We start from the raw sequence: 13838 nt of genomic DNA on the forward strand, positions 1-13838 counted from the left end.
ACTTTCTATCTTGGGCTCTAGTCACTCTGGTTTCTTCAGTATAAACTATAACTTGTGATCAAGGTCTTCAGAAGTTGGTGTTGGCCAAAGGCCGACAGCCAGGAAGTTTCAACCACTCACTCCAACACTTACCACGACAGAGTCATTGTGAGTCAGGTCAACAACCACAGGCTCTAACGATTCACAGGTGAGGTCCACTATTTCATCTCCAGCTTTAAAATAAAGCATTTTAACAAGCATTAAGAGAAAAGTAAAGGTATGTTGCTCTAAGCTTCACTAAATGATTACAAATGAAGCACAGGCTTACACCAAACTAAATTCCCCCCCAAAGGACAGAATGAAGAACATCAGGTCTAGTCCCTTTTTCAGGGGTGACAGCCAACGAATGCCTTTCCAGGATTTTGCTGAGTGGTGGTCTATGGATTTTACAACTACACCAAGGGGAGGGGCCGATTCTTGTGCACACACACCTGCATCCCTGTGGCCTCACTGTCGTACAACTAGGCCTCCATGCCCCCACCTGCCCCTGCACAGGGGAGAGGCAGTGACCTACCTTGGAGTGCTAGGGGGCGTCCGGGGAGAGGATCAGGCATGTTCATCTCCTCAAGGCCTTTCTCTTTGGGATACACCCGCCTTACACCTCCTCCTCCGGGCTGCTGCTCACCTACAGGCCTCATCAGGCTCAGTTCTGTCTCTCACCAGTTAGATAATCCTCTCCATGTGGCTCTCAAGCAGGACAAGGGTGGTATTTACTGATCCCTTAGACTCCCAACAAACCCCAATGGGCTAGGCCTGTTCAGCTTGCCTTGGGCCCTAGACTACACTGTGGGGTCTATGTGAACACAGAATGTCAGGGGAAGGGCAGAGGTATCTGTGAGGCACTTCTGTGAGGTAGGTAAGAATGAACAGCAGAGAACAACTTTCATTTATATGAACCAAAAAAATTTACCATCTTTTTTGCTTCTATCATAGCACTAAAGAAGTGTTAAGAATAGAATTTTTTAAAGTAGTTAGTTGGGGGACAGTAAGTCGTAATACATTTAGCAATTCAAACTTGCTTTATTTTTTCATATTAAAAAGTTTCACAGAAATAAAAACCACAGTATAGGAGAGAGATCCAAGGTAACTTACACAAAATGACCTCTTCCTTTTTAAAGACTAGCCCAGACACCAATATACTCTAAGTCACAGAGCCATTCTCGTTCCAGTAGACACGATTTCTGGCTCTCACAAACAAAAGCATGTGCACAGCCCTGCACACATGATAAGGCAGACTGTGGGGACAGAAGGGATATGCTGGAAGCAGTCAGGCCCAAGATCCTGACTCCCCTCAAGAGACCACTTGTGGGCCTCATGTCCTGATCAAGGAGCCTCCTATGCCAGCATCTCCTGAAAGATGGCAGAGTTCAGACGCCAGGGCATCAAGTTTGGGGCGGAGGGGAGGGTACAGCAGGGTGGCCAGAGGCTCAGCCTCCAGGCTTCTGGGAATTCACAGAAGTGAAATTCAGGAGACACAGAGATGATACTGAGAACACTTCTCAGAAGGGCCCACGAAATCGACCTCAAGACAAGCTGCTTCTCTCTACACATCAGTTTTCAGGCATCATACTCATTGAAACAATATGAATACATGCAGAGCAAAGGGACTCAACTCAGGCCATCTGCCATCTCCCTTAGTAGGCAGAGGGAGGTAAAACTCAATCAGGCCTCTGCCTATAGCAGCTCCCTCCAACACAGGTGGCTCTGTCCACAGATACACCTCCTTGGGAAATTTTGTCTTGATGAAAAAGAGAAAAGGAAAGTGGGAGTCCTTCAGGAGGCCAAGCAAACTGAAGGTCCAGTTTCAAATAGAAAAGGTGGGCCAGGGCAGTGTCATATCCTCTGCAGCCCATTCCTGGAAGGCTAAACAGTTAGCCCTGCTAAACGGCTGTCAAAACCCATGGAGAACACAGGCCCTGCTCAAGTCACTGGTCAGTTTTGGGTGGAGGGTGAGGTCTTACAATGGTACAGACAGAAGCTAACCCATATACAGTGTTAGCTGACAGGCCTAGAGCTAAATGTTGACCTCAATGATAACTCCACACAGGAGGACTAGGACTGTCCCACTCAGGGGTCATGCAGGCTCGGACACGTGGTGTGCCTCGCACAAGGCCCTACGGCTGGGAGGCACCAAGTGATGGGCGCACCCATGCACGCTGCACCACACCAGCAACCCATGGTCACGGCCTTCCTGGAGATCTTACCACTTTCCACAAGTTCTATGGGTTCTGCTTCCAAGGCCATCTCAGGGGTGGAGGCTGCTTCCCGAGTTCGCTTCTGGGCTTGTCTAGAATTTACTGTGCCACCACGACGCTTTCTCTGAGGGTATCCAGAGGAAAGAAACAGTCACATGAGCTCCTCACCGATACGATTTCATCAAAAATAAAAGGTCAACATGAGAATGGCTTAACTCATCAAGAGGAGTAGGAGCCTATAGGGGCCTATAGGGGACTCAGTCTGTTAGGCATCTGCCTTTAGCTCAGGTTATGATCTCCAGGTGCTGGGATCAAGCCTCGTGTCAGACTCCCTGCTCAGTGAGGAGTCTGCTTGTCCCTCTGTCCCTCCCCCGGCTCATGCTCTCTCAAATAAGTAAAAAATTCTTAAAAAGAGTAGCAGACCAGTCAGCCAACCTGAGGTTAGAGTCTTTTCAAAACTTGGCATTTTAGGGACGCCTGGGTGGCTCAGTGGTTGAGCGTCTGTCTTTGACTCAGGGTGTGATCCTGGAGTTCCGGGATCGAGTCCCATGTCAGGCTCCCTGCATGGAGTCTGCTTCTCCCTCTGCCTATGTCTCTGCCTCTCTCTCATGTGTGTTTCTCATGAATAAATAAAATCTTAAAAAAACAAAAAACAAAAAAACCCCAAAAAACAAAAAAGCCTTGGCATTCTAGGGGCACCGGGGTAGTGTAGTCAATTAAGGGTCTGCCTCTTGATTATGGCTCAGGTCATGACTTCAGGGTCATGAGATTGAGCCCTGTCCTGGGCTCTGTCCTGGGCATGGAGCCTGTTTTAGATTCTCTCCCTCTGCCCCTCCCCCTCTCTAAAAACAATAGCAAAAACAAAATGTGACATTCTAGAACACTGAATATTTAGAGAGAAATAATCCTAAACATACACTAAGTATGAACCCAAAAAGTAAAACTGTTTTATCAAATTATCCAGGTCAGGACTTGGCCAGAAACCCCTCCTTTTACCAAAACTTGCAGACCTGTACTCCTTGGATCTGTATTTGGCCTCATTGAGGCCTTTTTGTTGTTTCAATCCAAACACCCTCAGTTTCCCACAATTCTATCCACTGTGGAAAGTGGGTCTTTTCTTTGTGAATTCTTCAACCTTGAGGGTCGAAGCTGCCAGTGCAGCTTATACCCCGACAGTCATGGCGCAGGGCTCAAAGAACGAAAGTTCCCATAGCTGTCCAAAAGCCCTGCCTTCTGTAAGGCTCAGGCTCTCAGCTGGCCTAGCTGCAGTCCAAACTCTTGGAGCCGGCCATCTCCCCACATCCTTGAGTGCTGGCTTACCTACATGCTCCAGCACTTCTGACCAAATCGGCCCCAAAACATAAGGTGAGAACATGCCCTATGCAACCTTCCTGAAAAGAGACAACATCCCACCTGACCCTATTACCGTAGTATTCCCACCCCACATGGCCCCAGCCACTCCCAGCTCCCTGTGTTTCTGGTTCTCATTGGCAACGGGCCACTATGCCCCGAACTGGGTGAGCTAGGACAGTGATTTCTCTATGGAACCCAACTCCTCACCACACCAGCCTTACAGAGCTGGTGTGTGGATCAGAGGGCACAGTGCATGCCAAATACTGAGCACAGACACATGAGGCCAGCACTAACGTAACTCCCTGAATGCCTTACTAAGCGTTCTGTCCCTGGAAGTTCTGGAAGGACAGACAATGTTGGTGAGATCTATACTGGATCTAAGGGCAGCCACTGCTCAGCGCCATGCTCGCTGGCCAGGTGAGACAGAGAGAGACAGAGAGAGAGAGAGAGAGAGAGATGCCTGATTCTTGCTGTGTTCCAACTGCTCCTTAGTAGAAAATGGCACCTTGGGGAATGTTGGAAATTAAGATTTGGGCTTAGAAACACTCAGTGGATCCAAGGAGCAGGAACAAACCCCAGGAGGACCCAGAGACAAACCATTGCAGTAAGCTTGAAATTCTCCCGCCAGGAGTCGCTCTGTCCCTCACGGGAGCTGCCACCCAGCCTCAGCTGAGTCTATTGCCCAGTGTCTATATACTCCCCTAGCTGCCACCAGGATACCAAGGGCTGCCCAAGTTTACCCTTTTCCCTCTGAAGTTGTTTTGTATTTTCCTTCCTCTGAAAAGAATCAAGTATTTCTTAGAAGATGCTGCTAATAAACAGAACCCTTTGTGCCTCACCACAGCCACCTGTATGGTTTCTGGCCCCCACTGAGGGAGGCAAGCAGCAGCCATGGGCCCTGACTCAAGTCTAGGTACCAGACTCAAAATACCCCACCATGGGCATTCCAGCAATGCATGCCCTCAATGCTTACCATCCCTACCCTACACCCCCCACAGCAATCCTCTTCCTGGCGGCTTTCTCAGCCCTGGACTACCCATTCCTCCCCCTCTTCACTTGGCCAGTTCTTATACAGCTTCCTGAAACCTATTCAAATGGCTTCAAATGGCACCTCCATCATGAGGCTATCCCTTACCCTCCCCAGCCCACCATCTTTGGATCCAGCCCTGCTCCCCCTCTATCAACATTCTCCCAGGGCAGGGGTAGGAGTCTTTAGCTAGGGCCAGCCTCAAGAAACCCAAGAATATCAGCAGAGATTCTCCTAGCTGCCCTGTTACTCAGTGTGGCTCTCCCGCTGCGCACCAGCAGGAGGCTCACAGCAGTCAGTACAGACTGACCATGTCCATGACTTATGCCATTCTGAGGAAGTTTACCAACTTCTTCACAGTCATGTGAGGGGTTACATTGCTCTTTCTGCCCATATCCTATCCCGGCAAGGTGTGGGCTTCAGAGGGGAGGTACCCAGGCTTGGGACATCTGTTTCCCTACGAGAGAGCTGCAGGGACCGTCTGCAGATAAGGGACCAAGGTGGGAAAACACCTGCCTTTTAAAAGGGTAGGTCCAGGGAAACAAAGCCCCCCCACACCCTTTTTAAATATTTTATTTATTCATGAGAGACAGAGAGAGAGAGAGAGAGAGAGAGAGAGGGAGGGAGGGAGAGGGAGAGGCGCAGAGACACAGGCAGAGAAAGAAGCAGGCTCCATGCAGGGAGCCCAATGTGGGACTCGATCCTGGGTCTCCAGGATCACGCCCTGGGCCAAAGACGGTACTAAATCGCTGAGCCACCCGGGCTGCCCACAAAGGCCCTTTTGTGTACAAATATCAACAGTTGGTTCGGAGCACACAGAGACTAAAAGTGGTCTGATCGGGCTGAGGTGCACCCTAGGAATCTACAGATTTCTACTGCTGTCTACTACTGTCTCACCTGCCCGCATGCTCACAGTACCTCTGGGGCCTGTTAAGAGAATATGAGGCTTTCATTTCTCTCCTGGTCCACCTGAAATGAATCCAGTATCTCAAATGAATAGCTGTATTGAGTTTAGATCCTGTGAGCAACTTTGTCAGCAGGGAATAAACCGAGGAGGGGGACCTCAGGCAATCTTCTCTGGAGCTCAAGGGGCTCCAGATGACACCCAGTGACACTACCCTAGCAGCCTCTGCAGTCTGATACAAGCTCTGAACAGACTTACCAAATTGGGTCACTGAGTGTACAGAAGCTCTCACTCTTACTATTATGCTCATACTGGACCAACGACTACACAGGGAAAAGAGAGGGGAAAATGGAAAACTGGGTTATAAATGCTGAAATAAATCAGGACATGGATAGCTGCTCTGGGGATATGATGTTTCATATCCCCACAGCTATGACTTTTGTCCTCAGGGCATCACCCAAGATACTGGACTTCTCCAGACAAGTTGTGTACCTGCCCAATAGTCCTGTACACATTCCCTCAAGAACGAGGGTTACCTAGAGGCACCTTTATGGTACTCTCGTTAACGTCCCATAAGGAATAAGATAGCTGCTTAGCCTTAAAAATAATACAAGAGGCACCTGCGTGGCCAGTCCATCAAGCATCTGCCTTCCACTCAGCTCGTGATCTCAGGGTCCTAGGATCGAGCTCCAGGGTGGGATCCCAGCTCAGCGCAGAGTCTGCCCTTCCCTCCTACCTTCCTACCTCCGCTTGTGTGCGCTCTCACAAATAAAACAATAAAATCTTAATAAAGGAAAGAAAACTGGCAAGCTGATAAAACTCACCGTACTCATTGTGCTCTTTGCCTCCACCCTACAGAAAAGGAAGGACCTGTCCGGAGGTCAGCAGGGAAGTTGAACGTGGACTCTTCTCAACTACTCACACCTGCTGGTTACTCATCCTCTGACAAGCATAGCAATCCGCTGCCCAGTAGATTTCCAGGATCTTCAAGTCCTAAAACACAATGATAACAAGGTGATAACTGCCTCCACCTGCATCCTCAACAACAAAGCTCAGGGCAGCCCAGGTGGCCCAGCGGTTTGGCACCACCTTCAGCCGAGGCCGTGATCCTGGAGATCCAGGATCGAGTCCCACATCAGGCTCCCTGCATGGAGTCTGCTTCTCCCTCTGCCTGTGTCTCTGCCTCTCTCACTCTGGGTCTTTCATGAATAAATAAATCTCTTTAAAAACAACAACAACAACAACAAAGCTCAGTTCAATCCTTTACTGGTACTTTGTTGAATGCTTCATGCAACTCATGCGCTTGCTTCCATATTCTTAGGAAGCAAGCATTTTTGGGGGGGGTGGAAGGGGGAAGCAAGCATTCTTTCTTTTCTAAAAAAAAGATTTTATTTTTTTAAAGATTTATTTATTTATTTATTTATGAGAGAGAGAGAGAGAGAGAGAGAGAGAGAGAGAGGCAGAGTGTGTCACAGGCAGAGGGAGAAGCAGGCTCCATGCCGGGAGCCCGACGTGGGACTTGATCCTGGGACTCCAGGATCGCGCCCTGGGCCAAAGGCAGGTGTTAAACCGCTGGGCCACCCAGGGATCCCAGATTTTATTTATTTATTCATGATAGACCTAGAGAGAGATAGAGAGGCAGAGACACAGGCAGAGGGAGAAGCAGGCTCCATGCTGGGAGCCTAACGCAGGGCTCGATCCCGGGACTCCAGGATCACGCGCTGGGCCAAAGGCAGGCGGTGAACCACTGAGTCACCCAGGATCCCCGGAAGCAAGCATTCTTAATAGAGTATTGGACCACTTGATCCCAAAGCCTGAAATCAGACCCATTCTGCCACCGCTTGTCCTCCTTCTTGGCTGCTGAAACCCTTCTAGAGTCCTGCACCAGCTGCTGGGAAAAGACAAGAGAATCAGAGCTGCCACATACACCCTTGAGGACTTCTTGCAACCAGGAAGGCATGGAGCTTCTGAGGCCAGAGCAGAGCCCAGGTTTTCTGGCTCTTTCCACAACTTCACTGTTGCCCTCTAGAGGAGGTGATAATTTAGCTGAGGAGACAAGAGCCAGCGGCCCTGGTTCACCCTGCAGGCCTAGCTGAGACTTCCATCAGTGGCAAGAAGTGAGTAGGAAAGAACCAGGAAACCAGCAAATGAAGAGGCTGCTAGAGAACAAGGCCCCAGGATTTCATTCCACTGGGAGGCGGCAACTACCCAAAGTAAACTCCCTGCCAGAGATGCAGTGAAAGGGAGCAAATAGGAAACAGAAACATGGAGTTGAAGCCAGGGGTCATCAAGGGAGAAGGGGCAAAGCTGGCTTCTAGTAGGGGAAGCCCAGGGCTAATCAGAGACAAGCGGGGGGCTCTGTGGTTACCCACTCTGGGCGGCAGTGCTCCAGACAAGAACAAGGGTTCTCAAACTCAAGCCTGCACCAGCCTCATCAGGAAGGTGTGTGAAACCAGTCTCTGATTCAGCAGGTGCAGGATGGGACTCAAAAATCTGCATTTCTAACAAGTTCCAAGGCAGCACTAATGGTGCTGCTCCCAAGGTCCCCACCCCAGGAACCAGCGGACTAGGACCAGAGCCTTGGACTGACTGAAGGAGGCCTCTGTGAAAGGCACTGAGGTGGGAAGCAAGACAGGACCATCTCAGATCCATCCACCCTTTCATCCCCACTGCTACTACCTCCTCCTATCAGATCTCCCACCTCCCAGGGCCCCATACCACCCTACTGCCCACACAGCTTTCTAACACACACAGCTGACCACAGCAACTAGAGCACATCTCTAGAACCAGACAGCTGGGATTGGCCAGGCACCTCCAAACTCTCGGCTTGTGCCCTTGAACAAAGCACCAAACTCTGCCCTGTTTCTTCAACTGCAAAACAGAGCGGCAAACCTACCTCAACAGGTCTGTGAGGATTATAGAGGCTGGCAGAGCACTTGGAACAGTGAAGCACGTTTTAAAGGCTCAGTGGCTGTGAACTGATGTCGCTGACCCCTTCCACCAGTACCAGCCTCACAGTCCCTCCAAATGTACTAAGTGTGGCACAACTCTACCCCTCTGCTCCAGCCCCCAAGTGCTGTATAATGCGGCACCCAACCAGCTTTAAAAAGATGGCCTCCCCACCTCATTCACTTATCAGTGTGGCTCCTGTCCTGGGAACATAGCAATGAACAAACCCGGTTATTAGCTCCCAGTCTGGGTGGTGGTGGTGGGGGGGGGGCTGACACTGGTAGAGGGCTCAGGTGTTGTAATTGGGCATATTATGTGCTAGGTGTAAGGAAACACAGGATAAGGAGAAGCCAGAGAAGGTTTTTCAGAAGCACCCTCCACCCCAGAGCTTTTTTTCAAAGAGAAGCCCCTCTAGAGGGACTACCCAGCCAGCCGAGCCTCTTTTTCCATTACCTGGTGGTCTGCATGTGTCCATATCTGCTCCCCTGGCACCTCGTTGTCCACTGTGCCACTCATAACTGAAAAGTTATGGGGAAATGTGCAGCTGCCATGCAGCATGACATCTCCTGACGGCCCTCAGCCTGGCCCGCATCATGGGGCCACACGTGCTCCTACTTTCAAATGGCACACATGTTCCCAAAGCAACGCCTCACCTGGGAAACCTTCAGCTGAGACCGGCATTCAGGACAGAGGCTTTGGCTGGGAGGGATCAAGACCATCCATCTGGTCTGAACAGAGGGGAAGGTGCCCCAACAGCCTCTTAAGTCTCATAAAACCACCACACTTTGTAAGATTCTAACACATCTGCTTATGTTTCTTATCCCAAGAAAAGTCTTACATTTGGGTGTATACACATGACATAGCTGTTTTGGGGAAAAGTTATCTACCTCACGGTGTGTCTTAGAATTGAGAAGAATCTTTGATTAAAATGTCACTGACAGAGAAACAAGGAGATCCGTTTATTGAATACGAAATAATTTAATGCACATCCCTGGGCTGTTCCATAAGCCTCTTGCCTCCCACTTGGTTACTTTTTAGGCTTTCAAACATGGTTGTTAAGACTTGTCCTAGGACTACTGTAGAGGACCCCCTACTACTTGACCTGCACGCTCTCCTTGCTCTCTGACACTGCCTCCTGCAGCCCCCTAGCCCCAGCAAGACCACTGATGCCTCCCTGCATGCTTCCCTAGAGTGTTCTCATTCTCCATGCCCAAGGCCAGTCCAGAAATCCATTCCAAATCTGTCTGCTTCTTTTGGGAACAGGAAGAGTTAGCAGTTAGAGGGCACAGGAAGTTGGAAGGCTGGCGTTAGGGAAATCTGCGAAGGGGCAGAATTTTACCAGAGAACAGAGATGGGAAGAAGGCATTCCAAGCAGACCAGAGTGGTGACGTGGAAGTGCAATGTCTAGACTTCAGGTGAAGCAAAGGTTGCAGGAAAGGCAGCCTTCACAGCCTACAAAGTGTCCTGGATACTGCAGGTGACAGAGACCATCAGAATAGTAAGACTAAAAGCTGAAGCCCAGATTTTATTTGTACTGTGTGCAAAACACTGTGCTTTCCAGACACAGTTCACGTAACAGTACCATCACCCAATAAAGGGAAAGGTATTATTAAGGTTACCATCTTATTTATTTTTTAAAAGACTCATCTGAGAGAAAGAGAGCGACTGTGTGCACGTACATGCACACACGCAGGAGGGGCAGAGGGAGGACAGAGCATCCCAAGCAGACTCCCTGCTGAATGCAATCCCAATGTTGAATATCAGTCTCATGACCCTGAGATTATAACCTGAGCCCATAGAGTCAGACACTTAACTGATTGAACCATTCAGGTGCCCTAAGGTTACTATTTTACACACAAGAGAGCTAAGGATGATTGCGGGGGGGGGGGGGGGGGGGTCAAATAACCTGCCCCAAGTCCACAACTACTAAACAGTTGTCTGGATTTATACCAGGGCAGTGTCACACCAGAACCCAAACTATTAAATAAATACCATGCCAGAATTAGATGTATGAATTCTAGAAACAATTTGGAAAATGGATGTTTTCCAGGTTTTACTATGTCCAGGAAGAAACTCCTTCCAACTATACCATCACTTCATCTCAGCAGATGGCCCATAATCCTTTAGTTTCCAAGGCATGGCACTGGGAATGGCCAGGAAGGCCAGACACCAGGAATTCCTAAAGCTTTGATAGGAGAGTAAGGACAATTTACACCAAGGTATCTAGCTAGTTACACAGCAGGAATGACGCCATAAAACTGAACTTGGGAAGGGAAAAAAGAAACAAGCATTGAGGGTAGACAGTTTTAGTTTTAGAAATGCTAGCTATGGGATACCCAGGTAGAAAGGCATAAAGGGCGGGGGGGGGGGGGGGGAAGGCCTAAAGGCAGCTGAAAAACTCAAGAGAGAAAACTGGAGTGGGGCAGCCCAGGTGGCTCAGCGATTTAGTGCCGCCTTCAGCCCAGGGCGTGATCCTGGAGACCTGGGATCGAGTCCCAAGTCGGGCTTCCTGTATGGAGCCTGTTTCTCCCTCTGCCTGTGTCTCTGCCTCTCTCTCTCTCTCTCTCTCTCTCTCTGTACTCTCATGAATAAATAAATAAAATCTGGAAAAAAAAAAAGAACTGGAGTGGAGGTAGAGATTCTAGAATCTGTTTAAATCTGCTCTTGGGTAGAGCAAGAAGAGCCTATAAGAATAAAAAGTCAGAAACAAAGCTTTGAGAGAACCTGGAGGCATCAGTTAGGCAAAGCCGATGTTTCAAGGAGTAAGCAGCAGTCAACAGGCAGGGGACCTAGAACAAGGCCAATCGGCTGGCCACAGGAAGCCAGTCACTGGTGACCAAGCAAGTGGAGACCCAGAGTGACAGGAGTTACTCAAGAAACAAGCCAGGTGGGGGTGGGGTGTGCAGAAAGGGAGATTGCCCTAGATGAGGACTGTGTAGGTGGCAGAAGGAAAGAGACAGCAGAGATGAATGGTTGGATCCTAACTTGCCTCCTAACCCACCCCTCAAGGGCAGGACAACCAAGGGTTTTAGATCCTATCCCCCATGTGCTTGAGGGTAATGGAAGGCTGAACAAGTCAGAATGCATACCGAGAAGAAGTAGGGAGACCAAGAGAACCCAAGGCAAGAAGAAAGCTGTGTGGCTCGGAGGAGATGGTAGCAGAGCATGGGAGCCAGGACTGCCAGTTGGGAGGAAGCCACTGAGGCCAGCGCAGACTGAAGTGGTCCACTTGATCATTCTGTCCTTGTTAGAGGTAGGTTTTTTCCCATGAAGTCACACTACAAAGGATGACCCCCAACTCTAGAACTGACACACATAATCACTTACATGGTACATGTCTACAGACATAATGGTTAGAAGCAGCTGGGCAGAAAAAAAAAAAAAAAAAAAAGCAGCAGCTGGGCAGGCAGGAAGCAGAAAGTATGGAACTGGAGCTGGTTCTCTCACAGCCAAGTAAGGAAGAGTCAGCAGAAAAGGGGTGGCAGGGGTGCTCCAGAGACAGAAAGTGAAAAGTCTGTAGAGTATCCAAGGGAAGATCTAGAATGAGCAGCTGTCCAACCCAGACACACACAGCCCTCTCTCACACCATCAATGCAGGCCAGCAAAGACTGACACAATTACCCACAGATATCTGAGACCTAACTCTCCACATAGGTTCCAGAATCACCAAGCATTCTTGATTCTTAGGTGGCTCTTTGTACAGTTTTTTTTTTTTTTTTTTTTAAGATTTTATTTGACAGAGAGTGAGCATACAAGCACGAGCTGGGGGAGAGGCAGAAGAAGCAGGCTCCCTGCCCAGCAGGGAGCTCAGTGTGAGACTCCATTCCGGGACCCCAGGATCATGACCTGAGCCAGACACTTCACTGACTGAGCCCCCGCAAGCACCCCTCTTTGTGTATTTTTCTAAGAGGAGATAACGTGCAGATACATTGGGTAACTCCTTCTGTGTGCCAATTACAAGGTAGCTCTCACTATAAACCCACAAATGGCCACTCTGAGACACATGGGCAGTCTCCTTTGAGTTTGAATGAGCTAGCTAGGGCAACCTCTGTATGCCAGCAGGGTTAAAGCAGACCATAAATCCTACAAAATTTCATCAAGAAAATAAATGCCAATTTATCAGGTGCTGGCTAGTACCAATTGTCTACTCCCTATCTCCCCTTTTAAAACCATAAACACTGGGCAGTCCGGGTGGCTCAGCAGTTTAGTGCAGCTGTTGGCCCAGGGTGTGATCCTGGAGACTCGGGATCAAGTCCCGCGTCGGGCTCCCTGCATGGAGCCTGCTTCTCCTTCTGCCTGTGTCTCTGATTCTCTCGGTCTCTCATGAATAAATGAATAAAATCTTTTAAATAAATAAATAAATAAAACCATAAACACATAATCATTGCCATGTTATTTTAAGTACTTCCCTATATGGAATTTCAAAAATAGTATTACAGAACATGTGTCTTTAAAAAAGCAAGAATATGGGACGCCTGAGTGGCTGGTTCAGCAGTTGAGCATCTGCCTTTGGCTCAGGGCGTGATCCCCGTCCCGGGATCAAATCCCACATTGGGTTCCCTGTGAGGAACCTACTTCTCCCTCTATATTTCTGCTTCTCTCAGGAATAAATAAATAAATAAAGTCTAAAAAATAAAAAGCAAGAATATATTAAAGACTATGGTGTACTGCCCAACTATTTATTTATTTATTTATTTAAGAAAATGAGAGAGCACAAGCAGGAGAGGAGCAGAAGGAGAGGGAGAAGCAGACTCCCTGGGATCATGCATGACCTGAGCAGAAGGCAGACATCCAACTGACTGAGCCACCCAGGCACCCATGCCCAACTACCTTTGTAAAGAATGTCAAAATACCCAAGGCTGTTGGCAACGTACCAGTGCCCAGCACAGCCTGCCCTGCTGGGGAAGTGAGCATGATCATTAAAAGTTGCCAATAAACTTTAATTTCAAAACTTAAAAAAAAAAAAAAAAAAGTTCTGCTCCCAATGTGGGGCTTGACTCATGACCCTGAGATCAAGAGTCACATTTTCTACCAACTAAGCTAGCCAGGTGCCACCCCTCAGGCTTTTTACTTTCAAGATTTATTTTAAAGAGAGTACACATGGCGGCTGGGGGGGGGGGGGGGGGGGCGCGCACGTGCACAGAGGGAAAGAGAATCTTAAGCAGATTCCCCATTGAACATGGAGCCCAACACTGGAGCCCAACACCGGGCTTGATGTCACTAATGAGGAAAGAGAAGGCTAGCTGAGGAAAAAACACAAGCTGACACCCCACAGACACCCCCCCCCCCCAACCAGGTGGGATATGTGTGCACTTCGCAGGCACTCCTGGCTGCCCTAAAGCTAAGGGAAAGGAAAAACAAAATAGTTAAC

General features: G+C 49.0%; 1 protein-coding gene across 3 annotated transcripts in view; it reads right to left on the reverse strand.

Annotated features, from left to right (window-relative positions):
• Positions 1-13838, reverse strand: part of RNF4 (ring finger protein 4) — a 38028-nt gene that overhangs the window by 15505 nt on the left and 8685 nt on the right. For 2 of the 3 annotated variants that reach the window (XM_072804154.1, XM_072804160.1), the window contains exons 2-4: positions 6343-6511; positions 2244-2358; positions 133-212 (exon numbers count right to left, since the gene is read on the reverse strand). In XM_072804154.1, coding sequence (XP_072660255.1) covers positions 133-212; positions 2244-2358; positions 6343-6351 — 204 coding nt within the window. In that variant the 5' untranslated portion in view covers positions 6352-6511. Of the gene's footprint in view, positions 1-128; positions 213-2243; positions 2359-6342; positions 6512-13838 lie in introns of all 3 variants that reach the window. The other variant, XM_072804161.1, reaches the window with a different exon arrangement.

Source organism: Canis lupus, chromosome 2, assembly GCF_048164855.1.
Source record: "Canis lupus baileyi chromosome 2, mCanLup2.hap1, whole genome shotgun sequence".
In the NCBI taxonomy this organism is placed as follows: Eukaryota; Metazoa; Chordata; class Mammalia; order Carnivora; family Canidae; genus Canis; species Canis lupus.